At 42.5% G+C, this 18,656-nt stretch overlaps 1 protein-coding gene across 1 annotated transcript in view; it reads left to right on the top strand.

The window, feature by feature from the left end:
- NCBP1 (nuclear cap binding protein subunit 1) overlaps window positions 1-17,078 on the top strand; it is a 29,564-nt gene extending 12,486 nt beyond the window's left edge. The window contains exons 14-23 of the mRNA XM_058823581.1: window positions 35-109; window positions 1,173-1,276; window positions 2,115-2,237; window positions 3,396-3,498; window positions 4,838-4,931; window positions 7,182-7,285; window positions 7,944-8,058; window positions 13,159-13,302; window positions 13,726-13,839; window positions 14,734-17,078. Of these exons, the coding sequence (XP_058679564.1) occupies window positions 35-109; window positions 1,173-1,276; window positions 2,115-2,237; window positions 3,396-3,498; window positions 4,838-4,931; window positions 7,182-7,285; window positions 7,944-8,058; window positions 13,159-13,302; window positions 13,726-13,839; window positions 14,734-14,847 (1,090 nt within the window). The 3' untranslated portion in view covers window positions 14,848-17,078. The remainder of the gene's footprint in view (window positions 1-34; window positions 110-1,172; window positions 1,277-2,114; window positions 2,238-3,395; window positions 3,499-4,837; window positions 4,932-7,181; window positions 7,286-7,943; window positions 8,059-13,158; window positions 13,303-13,725; window positions 13,840-14,733) is intronic.
- Window positions 17,079-18,656: the final 1,578 nt, after the last annotated feature.

Here is an 18,656-nt window from a genome sequence, read left to right as displayed (position 1 = left end):
TTTGCTAAAACCATTGTATTTTGTCATTTGATAGGTCAGATTGTCTTACTCAGGACCTTGAAAAACCCAAACCCAAATTTGTGAGAGAGGTTTTGGAAAAGTGCATGCGGTAAGTATGATCTTTCCATAGCTGCATTCAAGGAAGAGTTTCATCTGAATACTGCCAGATTCCTTTTAACTTGACTCTTGTCTTGGGCACATCTATTCTTAAAATTAATTTTCAGTTAAAAGATGAGTCTGTTTGTATGATTTTTAATCTGGTTTACCTGCTGTAGGACACTGCCTTTAAAGAGAGGGAGAAACAGGTGATGCAGACAGTAGTGACCTATCCATGCACACCATAGTTACTTAAAGACGTGCTTCACCATACGCATGGGAAGAAAGACAACTTAGACTATATTCGTGGAAACTATTCAACATTCACAGAAACAGAGGGAACTGACCATTTATTGTACTAAAAACTGAGAACTTAGTCTTGATTTTTCTAGGTGCCTCTGATGTTCATTTACTTTAAATGAAGGAACAATTGTCTAAACAAACAAAATCTCCAAACTCAACAAGACTACATAATCAGTAGTTCTGATAAGTAGTCTGGGCTTAAAATTGTTGACATTAGAGTGGTGTAGAAGAGCGAAGTAGTTGAAAAAGGCTACGTTATTCAGCATCTTATATGAAAACAATCAAGGTTTGGGTGAATTCTGTATCCAAAGTGTGAAAGCATTGTGCTGCACAACAAATGCATTTTTTTCTGTGGCAGTCTTCCATTTCACTGAAAACTCTGATAGCAAATTAAGTCTTTGTGAGAGTGAAATGAACCTGGAAAGTAAAATGAAGATGTCTGGTTTAATATTTTTCCTGCTTTGAGCACTAACGTCTTACTAGCTTTCTGCACCACAGGTTTTTGCATAAAATTTCTTACCAGGCAGCCTTTTCACAAGGCAAATTAATTGTATGAAGATGAAACTCTAACATCACAGAGTTAAAATAGAAAGCATATTCTAATAAGTTTGGTTTATTCAGCTCTTACTACCCAGCAGAATTACCATTCTGTTGTATAGGAACCCTGAATCTTGTTCTGTGGACATTATATACAGAAAAACATTATAAAGAACTCATTAGCTGTGGTATTATTCCTTTTTTAATTCAACTGCTGTGGAACTTGTTATTTCCAGACTCTCCTACCATCAGCGAATAATAGACATTGTTCCTGCAAGTTTTTCTGTCCTCAGCCCTGCTAATCCAGTGTGCATTTACAAATACGGAGATGAGAGCAATAGTAAGTATTAAAATTACTAGTGGTCAAATTAAAGAAGTGTTTCAGAGCAAGGGAACACACTAAACTGACTGTAATATGAGTTGTCTTGATAAAAAAGAATACAGATCAAATATACATGATTTTTGTATGGGTAAATATGCTTCACATGAGCAATTAATATGTATTAAGCCTGGATCTCTCTAATAAAATCCTTTCTGCTACTTATGAAGCAAAGAAAATCCAGATACATCAAGATACTATTGCTGATATGGCTGTGGTGTTGTGCAGTATTATTTGCCAGAAGTCTAAAATTAGACAATTCATCTATTTCACCTGTTAGAGCACAATACTATGGAAATCAGCATCTGAAGTGATAATGAGAAATTATTTTTTGAACTTCATGGAGCACTAGAATATTTTACCTGTAAACATGATTTAATGAGCATACAGAAGGAACTGATACCATAGAGACTGAAGTAGAGAGGGACCTTATTATTCCTTTTATTGCTCAGTGTAAATACAGTCCTAAGCATAAAAGTGTCATCATCAAAGATATAGTGAGGAAAAACAAGGAAATATTGTATTTTTAGAAACCTAGTGGAAACTGAAGTAGAGCTTTAGTGAGGAACGTGATTGCCAGAGCTCACATCTAAAAGTTCTCCTCCAAATTTTGAATTTAACATGAAGACAGAAAATGGGTTGATAAATTTTATGGCATTTTGAGGTTGACAATGATATCAGAAACACCAAGCTTTAGGTGTAGCTGGGAAGGGTACTTGTTTCTCTGAGGGGCAGAACTGATGTTAAAAGTGCTTACTTGCCTTTCCACATTTTTGACCTTTTTTTGTTTTTTGTTCAGGGTCTCTTCCTGGATATACTGTGGCACTCTGTTTAACAATCGCAATTAAAAATAAGGCCAGCAATGATGAAATCTTCAGCATTTTAAAAGATGTACCTAATCCAAACCAGGATGATGATGATGGTAACATACAAACTGTCATTTATTCTGTGTGTAGACTGATCTGCCATGCTTTGGAGCTGAATGTGTTGGTTCACAGACGTGTATGCTTTTCCTTCTAGTAGTTGGTTTCAGTTAAGCAGTAAATACACCACTGCTAGTTTTTTTCTGTGAACATCTTAACTGCAGAGGCCTGCTTGTTTTTCCTAATAGAGATAACCTGGTGCTTGAGGTGTGTTTTCTTGCAATTATTGATGGAATAAAAGAATTTAACATCCTCTTTGCTTTCAGTGGCAGAGGGCAGTTCTGAAATTCAGAGCTTCTGCCCTAAGAGCTTCCCTCCCTTCAGGGCAGTCCCCCAACACATTAGACAGCAAGCCTGCTGGCTGGCATGTTCCACAGGTGAAAACTTACAGTGGGACTACTCACATTCCTCTAAGCCTTGCAGCTGCAGGCAGCACTTATTCCTAAAGCCTGAGTGTTTTATGGAGTGAGGGGTGTGAGAGGCAGTTAGAAGTGATCTAAACAATGGCGAATACTTCATTATTTTTGTAGTATTTGCAAGGGTTCAGCTGCAAGGCAGAGAGCAACCATGGTCTGGTGGATTTTTTTTCCCTGGGATCCACTATCATGTTTCCTGATCTGCTTTGGGCGTTACCCACTAGTTAATGCTCTTCCTTCTGCCCTTGTTCAGCTTCAGGAGGGCACCTGACACCAGTCACTATAATAGCCATACTTGCTGTACGTGCCTGGTGGACCCCTCTCCTATATCCTAAATGGTAGGCCTCTGTATGTTAGTGATCCTTACCTTCTCCCTCCTCACCCATGCCCCCATCTTTATGGCTTTCCAAGGACCTCATCTTGGTGCACAGCTGCAGTGTTTCCTTTGCTGACTTTCTGTGCTGCCATCAGTGCTGTCACATGTTAGTGGGGTGGCTGTGTGTCTGACAGAAGTTCGTGTTGGTGACAAAGGTTTCTGCACATCTTCTCCATGGCAAAATTGGAGCGTGAGACTGCACATTTTGTGGGAGTTTTTACTAGCTCCTTGCTCAGTCCTGCAAAACTCTGTGTATGGAACTTGTGTGAAATGAGCTAAAACCATAAGTTATCTCTACAGCTGTATGAGTAGCTTACATGCTTTACATGAAGTATTTAATAGTTTCAACTTCAAATAACTTGCAGGTGAAGGATTTACTTTCAACCCTCTGAAAATAGAAGTCTTTGTTCAGACTCTGCTCCATCTAGCTGCAAAGTCTTTCAGCCACTCCTTCAGTGCCCTGGCAAAGTAAGTATATCATCTGCATTATTTTGGGCCTCACAGAAAAGTTTAATTCTGACAGTGAAATGCATGATAAAAGAAGGGGAATGCCAGCTTCAGCATTGTTCGTACTCCACAAAGCAATATGACTAGGAGAGCTAATGACCTGCTTACTGAAGGAATGGTAGTGTAAATCCTACATTATACATATAGATTATGCATTAGGAATGGAATTAACAGAAATGTATACATTCCAGTCATGTGATATAAATGAGACAGGTTTGGAAAATTACTTCATTTTTGTATTGCTTATTTGCTGATTATGGCAAAGAAAAAGGGATTTCCCTACATTTCAATGACTGGGTAGCTGCCATCACAATATCTTCTACTATGAATATGAATCTAGGACAATTATATTTGTGTAAAAAAAAAAAGGAAAGAAAAGAAAACATGAAACTTCAAAATAGTCTGCTGTTCATTTCTTATGTCTACCAAAGCAGAGTAAAATCCATACTAAAAGAGTTTAGAATTCATCCCTTAAAGATATGCTGGAACTGCAAAGAATTTACTGCACCATTTTTAGCAAAATTAGAGTAATGTTTTTATCCTTTGTGGTTTGGAGTTGATATTAAGGGGTTTGTTACATGAAAGGTAGTCACTTGCATGATTTAATGAGTTATTTTTCTATCTGGCCCTAAAGACAGATAAAACTACTACAAAAACGTGCACCTGGAAGCTCTACAGAGGCAATGTTGATAAGAAGCTGCAGGTAGTAACCTGCAGTCAGGAGTAAAAAAGGCAGGGTGATTCAAATGCTTAGACCACGGTATTTTCCCTGCTGCACAACAGCAGTGGCAGCCAAGAGATCAAGAAGAGCCTCTTATGCTTTATAGTTATATTACAATAAGCTGGGCAATGAATGCAGTGTAGCAGTCAGAGTAACTGCTAAAATAGGTGCTTTTAGCAGCCTCTCCTTGGAAAAGAGGCACTTAGGATAAGTGTCTGAAGTTAGAGAAATACGTTAAGAGGAAGGTCTAAGGCTAAAAAGGCAGCAAATTCTGATTCAGCTGTGTGTAGATAAGCACATGAAGCAGAAAAGTGCCTCCTGCTTCTGAGAGCCTGAGAAATGTAGCCTAGCTTCAGGAAGCAGGTTCACCACTAGCATGTAAGTTGCTGTTAGGAGGTGTCATTTCTTTGTAGACTATTTTAGCTCAGGATGGTAATATTTTCCAGGGAACAGTTGTCTAAGAAATGCTGTAGATAGTCACGTAATTTTCTTTTAGCCAATGTAAACCACTTGCCTTATATCTGCTGCTCTTTTGACCTGGTCCCATCCTATCCATTGACTACTTACTTCTATTAAAAGGTTTCATGAAGTCTTCAAAACACTTGCTGAAAGTGATGAGGGGAAGCTTCATGTTCTGAGAGTTGTGTATGAGGTTTGGAAGAATCATCCACAGGTAAGATCCTGAAATGTCAAGGAACTTTGTGAGTAACTTTTGCTGAAACCATGGCTTTGTTCAAAGTTTGAAAGCAACATAAATACATAAATTTAAACAAGATGTAAATCTCATTTCTAAAACAGGCCACAATCCTAGAAATGTAGAAGCCTAGAGATTTTAGGGCTTTTTTTTTTCCCCCCCCCACAACAACTGCTAGTGGAAGCTGTCCAGTTATTACACAGAGCTCATGCTGGAGTCACTGTTGTGTGTGGGCAGGGTGAGTAGAGCTGCAGTAGTGGCTGTTCAGAACAGGATCAGTCTGATAGTGCTGGGATAATGTTCACTCTCGAGCCAGAGGAGTTAACACCCTAAAAGACCTACAAAAGATGTCTCAGTTGTTTAAGCTGTTCTGTTTCTTCTCTGCAATTGTGTTTACCATCAGCTGTCATTCTATGAATAGAAATCAATGAGGAACTTGGGCTGACTTTGCCTGCATTAGTTGCTTCATGTATTCCTTGCCAGTTTGTTTGTGTTGCTGGAAAGTGAACTGTGCCTCGCAGTTGCACTGGCAAGACTATAAGAAGTGATGCCACTAAGAACCAGGAGTAATTCTTGCATCTGCTACTAGACCTGTGGTCCATTCTCTAGTGGAAAAAATGAGCACCTAGAAGATACCGGTGCAAGCTGTTACATCTCTTAAAAACATCATAAAATGAGGATTTAAAAAAATATATATTCAACTTCTTACCCAGTTTACTGACCTTGCAAATGTGACATTTACAGTCTGACCTACTTTTTGCTGCCATTTTACTGGATCAGAAGAAATTTCATAACTGCAATGTAATACCTGAATCAGCTTCCTCTTCATTCCTTTGTATCACAGCATTACCAAACTGAGATGGAGGTTTCAAATCCAGACTAGATAGTCATGTTACATTTTTATTAATAAATCAAGGTCCCTTTAAAAAATCTCATGTACAAAACTTAGGAAGGTCTGCTATTTGCTCTTTTACTTAATCATGGAACTTTTCTTCTCTTGCTTCTACTGTAGTTCAGTGGTATTTGCTTCTGATCAAGAACTTTTTTCTTACTCCCAAGTCCTCAGCCTCCTTGTCGCATGGAAGGAATGGTGCCTTCAGAGCAGGACACTTGTCCAGAGTCTGTTTTCAGGATGTACACCCTAGTCCCATGTCTGTGGGAACATCCTTTGATTTGGTTCAGACCAACAATGCTTATATGGCTTAAAGCACTAATGAGTGGTCTGTGCTGCAGGTAGTGACTTAATAGCAGGAGCCAATAGTCTCTGGATTTAAAGGCAAGCTAGTGGTGGTGACTTCATAAAGAGAAACTCTAACATTGAGGTTAAATATTTTCTTGAAGTCCTAGATGTGTGGTTTTTGGAAGACTGGGCTAAGTAATCAGAAATCCTTCCTGGCAATGCAGAAAGACAAATAGAGCATAGGATACTATCCTGGGACTTGAAAGTTGAGTGCTGAGTCCTCTGTATGATTCATTCAGTTATTTTAATTTTCCTTCCTTATAAGGAGCTTTGTTACACTTCCTCATTTGACAACGGGTGGTTGTAAGGATAAATACAGTGCAGGCTGTGGTTCTTAGATACTGTGGCATTCAGTCACATGAGTAACTAAGATAAGCCCCTTTTTCTGAACAGCTTGCATCTTCTTTAGTCAGTAACTCTTCTTTGCAGTTGCCTGCTAGATGGCTTGCAACTCCCTCAGAATCATGGCAGTGCCTGTAGCAAGTAAACCTTTCCAGTGGCTCCACGATGCTTGTTTGTTCTGTCCTGAAGTTAATGTGCCCTGTCGAGAACAGCTTACTGTCATGTCTGAGGGCTGTTGCAGTTCAAGGAGAGTAGGCTAATAGCAGCTCCTTCATTATGGTGATCTGACAGGTGTATGTACTCTGGTTGGAGTACTTTGATGTCAAATACTAGTGCTCGTGTCTCTCAAGGCCTCAGTTCCAGCTCTGATTTTTGTATTTTTTGCTTTTGTATGGGAGTATGTATGCTAATAAGGAGTGATACTTTCAGAAGTAGGTATGGTTGTTAAGAGAGTTAAAATGCTGTATGTAATTGATACAGATCCCCTCATTTGAAATATTTTAAGCTAGACTACCCAGTTTGTTAAAGTATTTGAAATTACTCAGTAATACCACTTGATGTAGTGTTGCATTGAATCATCTCTGGTTTTATCTGAGGATGGAATGTTTTACACATATTTTGTATGTATTGTCTTTCACAAAATACAGATGATTGCTGTGCTTGTGGACAAGATGATTCGGACACAAATTGTTGACTGTGCTGCAGTAGCAAACTGGATCTTTTCTTCAGAGCTGGCACATGATTTTACCAGGTAACAAGAACTTGGTTTGGGTTGTTATTTGTCTTTGATTTGCTATTTTAACTCTCCAGTACATAGTACAATCTTTGAAAACTCAGTAGTGGAATAAGGTACAATTGGGCTTTTGCCCTTTCTACAAAATACGTACTTAAACACTTTTCTTTCTGAATTGGGGTATGAATGCTGGCATGAAGTGCAAGATTGCTGCTAGCGTGTAATTTTGCTAGCAGTGTCTAAGCCTGCTGAAGTGGAGCTGTTGCTAGACAGTCTGTTGCTGTGTGTCGTATTGCTGCTGGCTGGGCACGTCCTGGCCCTTGGGGTGGGATGTAACTTGTGCCGCCACAGGTGCACTGCAAACTGAGATCAGAACTGTTAGATCTGAGGAGTCAAGTTTGGTGTTAATACTCTTGCAGTGTGTACATGAAATAAAATTCTGACTCTGAAGTGTACTGCAACGAATAGGCAAGAACTGATGGCTAAGATTTCTTGCATTACAAGTATGCTTTCCTGTGTGCTGAGTGTTCATTCACTTTGGTAGATAGTTGTCTCCTTAAATGATATGTAGATTTTCTAATTCTCCCACTTATATTTTTCTGGTAAAAAATGACATTTAATTTCCTATTTTCAAGTAGTGTGTACTGTGGTGTTTTGAGCTGTGTGTCTTTCCTAGGTTTTATATCTGGGAGATCTTACATTCCACAATTCGTAAGATGAATAAGCATGTCCTGAAGATTCATAAAGAACTGGAGGAGACCAAAGCAAGATTGGCCAGGCAGCACAAAAGAGTGAGTAATCTGTTTGTAAATCTTAAACCAAGTTATATAAGCCTGCATGCTGATCTACAGACACTCAGTTAGTTTTGGGAAGGACTGAATATGTGTGATTGTTCAGGAAGTATGTCTGCAGAGGTGTGGTCTGCTGTAGCACTGAGACATCAAAAATCAGATGCATGTTCTTGGTCCTAGCTGTAATTTAAGAATTCAGTAAAATCTTTTAAATGCGTGTATACTTATTTGGTCTGTTCAAGTTCTCTCTCACAAGTTTCTCTTCCAATATGAACTTCCACTTGCCTTCTAATCTGGATTCCAGTTACCTTATTAGAGAACAGTAAGAACAGTTACAAATTATTCATAGTAAATTCTATAAAAGAGTGCTCTTGTGGCTTCCATGCAGAAGTGCACAGAAACAGCTATTTGCAATTGAGAAGTTGGCTGTTACTGTTCTTCTGATGGATGCTGCTGGATCCTGACACTGGCATGGCACTTCCTTCTTCCAGCTTATTTTCCTGAATATAGTTGCATGTTCTTGCATTATTAAATACAGCAAACTGTTGAGGAACCAGCTGCTGTTGTGTTCTGTTGTCTCAAGTGGGCCAGTAAAAGGGAGTGAGTGTCTTCATCTGTGGCAGCTGGAAAAGATAGGGCCTGAGGAAGCTTGCCTGAATGCAGGACTTAGTTATGACAGAATTAAGTCAGGATATAAATACGCGGAATTGCAGAAAGCAAGAGAGAATTTCTGTGTTTCTTTGAGGTCTGTAAGTGTGTTTACCTGCAGAAAACCCTTAGCTAGCTCCAAAATTATGAATGAGGTTAATGTCAAAATGTGACACAGAGCTTGCTGATGTTTTCTGAAGAAAGCTCTCAAGTCAGTCATTTGTCCAGAAACTTCTGTTGAGAGATCACTATCAACTCCCAGCTTGCCGATGTTGGTTCTTCCTAGTGCCTTCATCTTGTTTCCTTCACTCACAGCAACAGCCATCCTGGTTGCCTCCTCAGTCTACATTGATGAGCAGTTAATAAATGCCTGTGATTGTGGAAGATTTAGGGGCAGTCATTGATTTTACTGTGAGGCAAAGAGCTTCTCTGGCATCTCTAAATGTATCAGTGTTTTAATTTCTGTCCTTGTCTCTTGCTGCAGCTCTTTATTACTTAGTACTTTAAATGAGTATTGTGCCAGGAAGAAACATTTGTATGCAACAGTGAGTAGTTCTGCAGGCTGTTGCTCTGCTGCATGACCATTCCTTTTAGAGGAAGTTTTCATTTCCCCAGCATGAAGAGTGTTCCCTTACCATGGAATGAGTCCAATGCTTACATGATTTATCTGGTCCTTCAGTGTTTTGAGTTCAGGAAACCTCTATAGATGGGGAAAAGGCAAGTTCCTATAGAGATAAAATTAAATTCTCATTTGTTCTGGTAAGTTTTTAGTTTTTATACTGATTCAGAGCTGTACCTGCCTTGTGGTTATGAACTTCATTTGCTATGCTGTAAGTGAGTTAACGCATTTATCCCAAGTTACACATGCTTCTTTTACAGATATTTAAAGTTTTGAGCTGATGATTTATGGATGTCTTTGCACAGAAACAACTATATGATACTAAAGCAGTGTCTTGTGTTTGAATTTACCATAATCCATCAGATCCTGTCTTTCCTCCTCTATGCCTTGTAGTCTTGTTTAAGACTTAGTCACCTGAGCTGGTTCTTAGGTGTATTTTGTGGGTGGTGTTGTGTTGTTTTTGATGCAGTGAAGCATGTCATGGTCCTAGTTAGTAGATCTGTTTCTGTGCTGACCTTTTCTAGTCTTGAGAGTAACCTTTTTGATCATGAATATAGGGAGTATCCACTTCATAACAGTAGCTGCAATCTTCAGCCTTCCTGTTGTGCTAACTAGCTGGATTCATCTGAATTCTTGCACCAAGTGCAGGAGAGAATTTGCACCAGGTGCATTATTTTTTAAAACCCTGAGATTTCAAAACTCTTTCGTTAATTACCTGTCTTGCTGCAGTAAATACAATTTGAAAAAATCTATGCCAGATTGTTTTTAAAAACAAAGTTGTTTGTTACTATGTAATGATAAAATTAGCAAGCATATTGCCTTTCACTGTTTCCCTTAAATAAACTGTGAAATCACAGATTGGTCTGAGTAGGAAGGGACCTCGAAGATCACCTAGTTTTAAGCCCTTGCCATGAGCAGGGACACTTCCAACTCCCCACTAGACCAGATTGCTCAAAGCTCCATCCAGTCTGGCCTTGAACAGTCTCAGAGATGGGGCATCCTGAGCTTTTCTGGGCAACCTGTTCCAGTGCCTCACCCTTCTCACAGTAAAGAATTTCTTCTCTATTTCTTATATAAACCTACTGCCTTTCAGTTTAAGGCCATTCATGCTTGTTCTACCACTGCATGCTCTTGTAATTAGTACCTCTTTCTTGGAGGCTCCCTTCAAATACTTGAAGGCTGCAGTTAGATCACCTCAGAGCCTGCTCTGCTCCAGGCTGGACAATCCCAATTCTCTCAGCCTTTCAGAGGGATGATCAGAGGGATGGACATACTCCATCCCTCTGATCATCATGAGCTCCCTGTGCTGGGAGCCCAGAGCTGGATGCAGGTTCCAGGTGGGCTCTCCCCAGAGCAGAGCAGAGGGGCAGAATCCCCTCCCTGCCCTGCTGCCCACGCTGCCCTGGATGCAGCCCAGGACACGTTTGGCTCTCTGGGCTGGGAGTGCCCATGGCTGGCTCATGTCCAGCCTCTCACCCACCAGCACCCCCAAATCCTTCTCACAGGGCTGCTCTCCATCTGCTCATGCCCAGCCTGTCCCCTGATACTGGGGGTTGTCCTGGCCCAGGTGCAGCACCGTGAACTTGGCCTTGTTGATTCTGATGGGATTCCTGTGGGCTCCTTCTTGAGCTTGTGCGGATCCCTCTGGACAGCATCCTGTCCTTTAGGAATGTCAGCTTGGTGTCATCTGCAGACTTGATGAGGGCGCACTCGACCCCTTTGTCTGTGTCATCAGGATAACAGTGGTCCCAGTACAAATCCCTAGGCAGCACTACTGGTCACTGATGTCCTACTGACTAGGACTCCACATTTGTTGATCACTACCCTCTGGATGCCAGCAATTTCCTATCCATGTAACAGTTCACCCATCAAATCCATCTCTCTCCATTTTAGAGGGAAGGATGTTGTGGGGAGCCATGTCAAAGTCCTGATAAATGACATCTGCTGCCTTTCCCTTGTCCACAAGTGGAGTCACTCCATCACAGAGGGCCTGCAGGCTGGCCAGGCAGGACTTGCCCTTGGTAAAGCCATGCTGGCTGTCCCAAATCACCTCCCTGTCCTCCATGTGCCTTAGCACAGCTTCCAGCAGGATCTGTTCCATGATCTTCCCAGGCACAGAGGTGATGCTCACAGGTCAGCTGTTCCAGGGGTCCTCCTTTCTACCCTTTTAAAAGATGGGTACAATGTTTTCCCTTTTCCAGTCACCTGGGATTTCACCTGACAGCCACAACTTTTCAAATGTCATGGAGAGGGGTTTGGCAACTACATCCTACATCAGCTCGTTGCCTCAGGACTCTAGGATGCATCTCCTTGGCTCCTGTAGACTTTTAGGTACTTCAGGTGGCCACGAACCTGATTTTTACTTAGAGTGGGAAAGACTGTGCTCCCACAGTCCCTATCTTGCTGTTTGTCCACTCAAGGGATGTGGGAAGAGGGGTTACCATTGAAGATGGCATGAAAAGAAGTTATTTTGAAGAAGCTTGAGTTCCTCAGCCTTCTCCTCATTTGCTGTTACCAGCGTACCAGCACTGTCTGTCAGGGGACACACCTTCTTTGGTCTCCATTTTTTGGCTGGCATATTTTCCTGTTATTCCTTGTGTCCCTTGCCAGGTTCAGTTCCAGCTTTGCCTTGGCCTTCCCCACGTCAGCCCTACTATGCTCTTCCCAGGATACCTGCCCTTGTTTCCACTGCTTCTCCATTTGCTTATTTCCTTTTAGTTTGACCAGCAGTGCCCTACTGAGCCGTGTCAGTCTCCTCCTGCCTTCCTTGTCTGATTCCTTGCTCCTGGGAATTGCAAGCTCTTGCTCTCTTTGAAATTTTCCAGCTCTGTTCCTCTCCATTTTCCCTGAGGGCAGTCTCCCAGGCAATCTCATTGACTGTATCCCTGAAATGCTGAAAGTCTGCTTTCCTGAAATTCAGGGCCCTCTCTTGACTCCTTTCCTGACCCATATCCCTCAGGACTGTGAATTCCACCAAGGCATGATCACTGATCCCAGGCTGTCTCCTGGCTTGCCATTCCCCATCAGCCCCCATGCGCTGGTGACCAACAGATCCAGGTGACATCTCCCCCGTTGTAGGGCTCGCTACTCCCTGGGTCAGGAATTTATCCTCCATGCTTTCTAGGAATCTCAAGGATTGCCTACAGCTCCTTTTCCATCCTGGGCAGGGTGTTGGGGTCCCCCAGCAGCAGCAGAGCCCGTGAGCAGGCTGCTCCTGCAGCTGGAGCAGGAAGGCTCCGTCCGCGGGCTCTGCTTGGCCGGAGCCGGGCACAGGCACCGCCAGAGGCTCCCTGTGCTGCCCGGGCTGGGATCAGCACCCACCAGCTTCACACTGCCTCATGCCTGTTCTTCAGAGACTCTCACACTCAGCTCTTGATGGGCAATCCCTCTGTGTCTCTTTCTTCCCTCTGAACAGCCTGTGGCCATTGTTAGTCACACTCCAATCACGGGATCCATCCCACCGAGTTTCAGGAGCGACAACAAGGTCAAAACTGTCCAGCAGTACGGTGGCTTCCAACTCCTCCCATTTGCTGCTCACGTTGCATGCCCTGGTGTAGGGACACCTCAGCTGGGCTGTCAGCCACAGCACCTTCCTGGAGGAAAAGGCTGGGTTTCTGATAAGTCTCTATGCTTGCTTTAGTTTCTCTGAAATCTTGGTAATTTTTTTTCCAGGGCGTTCCCATATTAGAATTTTTCCTTCCAGATTTTTATCTAGAATTGTCTGCTGCTCTTCAGTAGTTCTGCAGACGTTTTCACAGGTGGAACTGGAGTGCATTAATGGTATCCACACCTGCCAAATTGCTGTTTAAGTCCTGTGTTGTTGTCATTTATAGCGAGACAGTGATGATGACGATGACGATGATGACCGAAGCACCGATCGGGAAGATGGACCACTGGAAGAGCAGATAGAGCGCTTGCAGGAAAAAGTAGAGTCAGCCCAGAGTGAGCAGAAGAATCTCTTTCTTGTTATATTCCAGGTAATGATGGTCAAAGTGTCTTCTCAGTTTAGATTTCAAAGTTACTTGATTTATAAGTTTTCAGCATCACTACTATCTTGGGCATTTTCTTGGAATAATTGTATGGGAAGGGGTTGATGACTTCACCATGGGTTAGAGTCAGTCCAGATCATCCCTCTGTAAAAACTGGTTTGGAACAGGATCTGGTGAGTTTCAAGTGCTTAGGAAGAGAGCAGTTCTGCTAGCACACAATTTCCTGAACAACCAGAAGGTAACTGGTTTATTTTCATACTAAATATTTATTTTCAGTATTTGCCAAGCAAAATAATTACTCTCACAGTGGTGTTCAAAGCTTCTGACACCCAGATCCTCTTACCTTAGGTTAGAACTCTTCTTTAGTTTGATGAGACTGAATAAGTTTGGGTTTTTTCTCCCCTACTGCAGCGTTTCATTATGCTGTTAACGGAGCACTTAGTGCGCTGCGAGACTGGTGGAATTGATGTATTTACACCTTGGTACAAGAGCTGTATAGAGAGGTTGCAGCAGATCTTCCTGCAGGTAAGTTTCATTTCTCAGCTGGAAGGGTGTTGGCGGGGCCATGCTTTGCTGGGAAAGCTCTGCTGCTGGAGGGCTGAGGCTCCCCGGGAGCAGCAGTAGGTGGCAGCAGCACCTTTTCCCCAGGGGCTGGTGTGGGGCCAGGTCACAGCTCTCTGGCTCTGGCCAAATCCCTGCCGCAGTCAGGTGGAGTGACTGATCCTGAGTGCAGAATTTCCTCACTGTAAGCGTACTGCAAAAATATTTCAAGATGCGGTTATGAATTTCACCGATTTACACTTAACTGTGTGTTTTTAGTAAGGGCAAAGTTGTGAACAAGCAAGAATGCTAAAATAGGCGTGTTTTAAATAAGTGAATTAAAATATTGCAGGATTCCTTTTAGTGAGATGTGTAAATATCTATGAAACATGTTTTTTGAATATTTGGCTCTGTATTAAATCAGTTAATAAGCACAGGTGGCTGTATTAAAGTGATTAGTTACAGGAGGTTATATCTGTGTGAGCACAAGATGTGTTGAAGAATGGAAGCATTGGTGTAATTGTCCCTTGGGATGAATCCTTCCCTGGTAGTAGATGTCTTCAGAGGAAAGCAAATACCATGGTTCTCCCAAGATACCTGTAGTGGCATTGGATCCTACACACAGCTCAGGATCCATGAGGGAGGAGTTACAGGGAGCACAAGGCAGAATTTCAGTACAGGCTGCTTGCTTGCAGTCAGCAGTGCCTCTGCATCATGCTTTTCTTATCCATGGCTTCTGTGTTGTGGAAATTAGATGTGCTAAACAATTCAGATTGGAATACTTGTGGTTCTTACATATCTTGACTTCTATGCCTATTCTGATATAAATGTAAAAACAGTAAACATATGTTGTTTGTTTTTGGTTTTTTTATCTGCCAGCACCACCAGATAATCCAGCAGTACATGGTGACACTAGAGAACCTCCTGTTTACAGCTGAACTGGACCACCACATTCTGGCTGTGTTTCAGCAGTTCTGTGCTCTGCAGGCCTGAGGGATCATCCGTGGACAGAGTCTTGTCTGCAGGACTTTAGTGAAATTTAATTTTTTTTAATGGCAAAACTTAACATGGGGATGGAAGAATTTTTTTTACTAAAACTGGCTTTCACGTGCTCCTGTATACAACAAAAGAGTGTTCTAAAAAAACCAAACTGTGTAAGCATTGTAAGCCTTAAAAGATATGACTAATAGGGGATATTTGTGAACTAAAGTATTAATTCTTTTTATTGTCTTTTAATTTAGTTTGACTTTTCTCTTCATGATGGTAATTTTATTTCTCCCCTCTTGCCTATATAAAAATCAGGCACACTCCTCCCCCAAAAAATATTTCTAACCTTGCAACAAAAGAAGCCAACCCCAAGCAATTGAATTTGTTACCTCTGCTTGTCCTTTAAATCAGATTAATTGCAGAAATGAGGAACAATTCATAGTGTTTTGTGAGTATGAAAGGGGATGCACCTTCTCAGTGAGCAGTGGGATAAGTTCTCTAGTATATGACATAGGAAAACTGTCTTAATTTTGGGCATGTGAAACACATTTTCAAAGTAGCATAGAGCACAAAAATTTGTTTTATTACCAGGCCAGATAGATTTTCACAGTTTGAAAAAACATATAGTACAATTGAAATATGTTTTATAAATGTATTGTCTAGTGTCTTATTACAGTATCTATAAACAGTTGTAGAGAAACTTCATGGGCCACTTCTGAAAAATGCAATTCTTTTTGCATTGTGGTCAAGAAATCATGAACTGCTCTTGGTAGCAGTTCTTCTCTTTTAAATAGAGACAGTAAGCAAGCGTTGGTGTGGAACAAACTTCTGACTTCCATTCTGCAAGCCTTACCTAGGTATTGGGAGCTCCAGCCCCAGATGCCCCAGACAGGGCTGAGCTTGCTTTTTTCTTTCAGCCTGTAACTCATTGGACTGTCCCATTTGTGCTGGGCTGGACTTGCAGGCCTGCAGGATGTCAGAAATCTTTCTGTTAGTGACAGTGGATGAACCAAGTGCTCGCGCCTCATCTGGCTCGGCAACAACTGTAGCATCTGCTAGGCTTCCCTCGCTTTAAACGTGACAGCAGCACGTTGCTCCCGTGTCTTGAGAAGTGTTTTAATGCTGAATTAAGCGATACACATTACAGGAGAGGCCTAGACTGAGAACACAACTGAAAGTAGAGCAGTCTTAGTTTTAAGTTAGGCCAGTAACATGAGGTACATAAGAGCCAAACTAGAGTGTTCTGTACCACAGTGAGCAGCAGAGACACTGCCTTAGGTGCTCAGGTCCGTCAGCATGCAGGGGGCTTCCAACCTGTTTATGGTCTCTTCATTTTGCAGGTGAATGTTTTAAAGAATTTTATACTCAGTGCTGTTTAGTTTTAGCTTAGGAAGTTAACGTGCTTTGAGTAATTTTGTTCCTGTAAAAATTTTTTTTTTTAGGTATTTATAGACCTTTCATCTGATTTTTGTGTGTGGCCTGTAGCAACCCTGTATATCCTCATAAACTTAGATCTGTTACTTCTACTTTTTCTGCTTGCCCTTTCTGACTTGACTGATTTTCCCCCCCCCCCCCGCCATTCTTTCAGGGTGTATTTGTTATTTGTTGTAAATTTGCTTTATGCAAGGATTTTGTCAGTCATGCACGGACTTATGCTTCAGATATTTCTCTGTTAATGTTCTTGAGTAATCAAATAGGGTTTTGTGTTGGTTTTTTTTTTTTTAATTTTTAGGAAACATTTAATACTTTAAAGGTTTTAATTGGAGTTTAATAGTTTTTTACTGGCTTGGGTCAGTATCAGTTCTGATATTAACTAATGGTGAGGGTTCTGACTATAAATGTGACTTCTGTAAAACTGGTAATGCAGTTAGAACTTGCAAACCTGTAACTTTCTTTGAGCCTTGACAAATACTGATGCTGGGGATACAGTTGCAAATGCTTGAGTGTAATCCTGTGTTTTAAAACCAAATAGCAATGTCTTTCAAAACTGATTTAACTTCCAATCATGCCAAGCTTTGAGCATGGGCTTTGGCTGCATTTCTTGAGTCTGTTGGACACCTTCACCTTCTTTTAATGGTGTACACCTGACATGACTGGGAAATTGGCTGGATCTGTAGGAAAGAATGAAACGCTTATGTAGTGATACCAGTCGCTAACTGGAGAAACTCGGAACTGCTGAAATATGAAGTGGTGGATAGTGTAAAGATGCTGTAGAAATGTGGTGTGGTTGGAAAAAAATGCACAGATAAAAACAAAAATAAATGAAGGTGAAGCACGTTGCTGCTGAGAGTGTTTGTCCAATCTCTTTGGGGGATGCTGAAGCAAAGTTGTCGTGCTGGATTATGCTGGTGTTAAATGCAGAGGGGTGTGGAGCAGTTTTGTTTCCCAGTTCTGGTACCCTGACTTAACACACAAGCCTTCACCTCCTTGCACTACAGCTGGTCTGACACGCTCCCCCCGCAGCCGTGTGAGGCAAGCATATGTGCTGCTAGGGACAAGGAGGTGCTGGTGTAGAAATGCTCCCTGTCCCTTGCCACCTCTTATCCTCTGGGAAAGGGAAGTGCTGCTGCAGGAGGGCAGGAGGGTGTGGGCTGGGGCAGATGCTGCAGTAGTCAGTGACCGCCCCCATCTGCCCCAGAGAGGAGTTTTAAGAGCCCAAGACAGCACTGTGAAACCACGACAAGGAGGATACCTCCAAAAGCCCTGCTGGGACCTGCCCCCTCCTCTAGCCAAATCCCTGTGCCACTTCCTTAGGTCTTGCAAGGCCTTAAAGCCTTCTCTGCTTGGTGGGCAGGCAGGTTACTGCATAGCTGCAGAGAACATTGAAAAAGTGAAAACCTATTATTGGAAGCATCATGTGCCCTTCCCAGGCATCGTCTTCTTTAACAAAACCACAGAGTCAATTAGGTTGGCAAATACCGCTGAGGTCATCAAATCCAGCCTATGACTGAATATCAACTAGACCATGGCACAGCTGTGTCCAGTCTTTCCTTGAACACTTAAAGGCATGGTGACTCCACCACCTCCCTGGGAAGCCCATTCCAATGTCCAGTCACCCCTTCTGTAAAGAAATCTTCCTGATGTCTGACCTAAACCTTCCCTGGTGCTTCTTGAGGCATCATGTCCTCTTGTCCTGTCACTGGTTGCCTGGGGGAGACTGACCCCCACCTGGCTACAACCTCCTTTCAGAGGGTTGCAGAGAGGGTAAGGTCACCTCTGAGCCTCCTTTTATCCAGGCTGAACAAACCCTACTCCCTCAGCTGCTCCTGGGCTCTTCACCAGCTCCATCAATCATCTCTGGGCATACTCCAGCACCTCAGTGCTGAATTGGGACCTTGAACAGGATGAAAGGTGTGGCATCACCAGTGCCTTGCTGGTCACACTATTGCTGATACAGGCCAGGATGCCATTGGCCTTCTTGGACACCTGGGTACACTCCCAGACTGATGCTGGCCAGCACCCGTAGGCTCTTTTCCACTGGGCCTCTTTCCAGCCACCCTGCCCCAGCCTGCACAGGGTTGTTGTGACCCAAGGGCAGGACCTGACACTTGGCCTTATTGAACCTCACACCTTTGCCCTTGGCCCATCAATCCAGCCTGTCCAGATCCCTCTGCAGAGCCTTCCTGCCCTCCGGCAGGTCGACACTCGCACACAGTTTGCTGTCATCAGTGAATTCTGCTGAGGGTACAGTCGATCTCATACAGATCATCAGTAAAGATTTTAAACAGGATTGGGCCAAATACTAATTCCGGAGGAGCACCACTGGTGACCAGCCCCCAGCTGGATGTGACACCATTCACCTCCACTCTCTGGGC

Source organism: Ammospiza caudacuta, chromosome Z (genome assembly GCF_027887145.1).
Source record: "Ammospiza caudacuta isolate bAmmCau1 chromosome Z, bAmmCau1.pri, whole genome shotgun sequence".
Taxonomy (NCBI): Eukaryota; Metazoa; Chordata; class Aves; order Passeriformes; family Passerellidae; genus Ammospiza; species Ammospiza caudacuta.
Note: the sequence above shows the minus strand (reverse complement) of the source record. Positions and strands in the feature narration are given on the sequence as shown.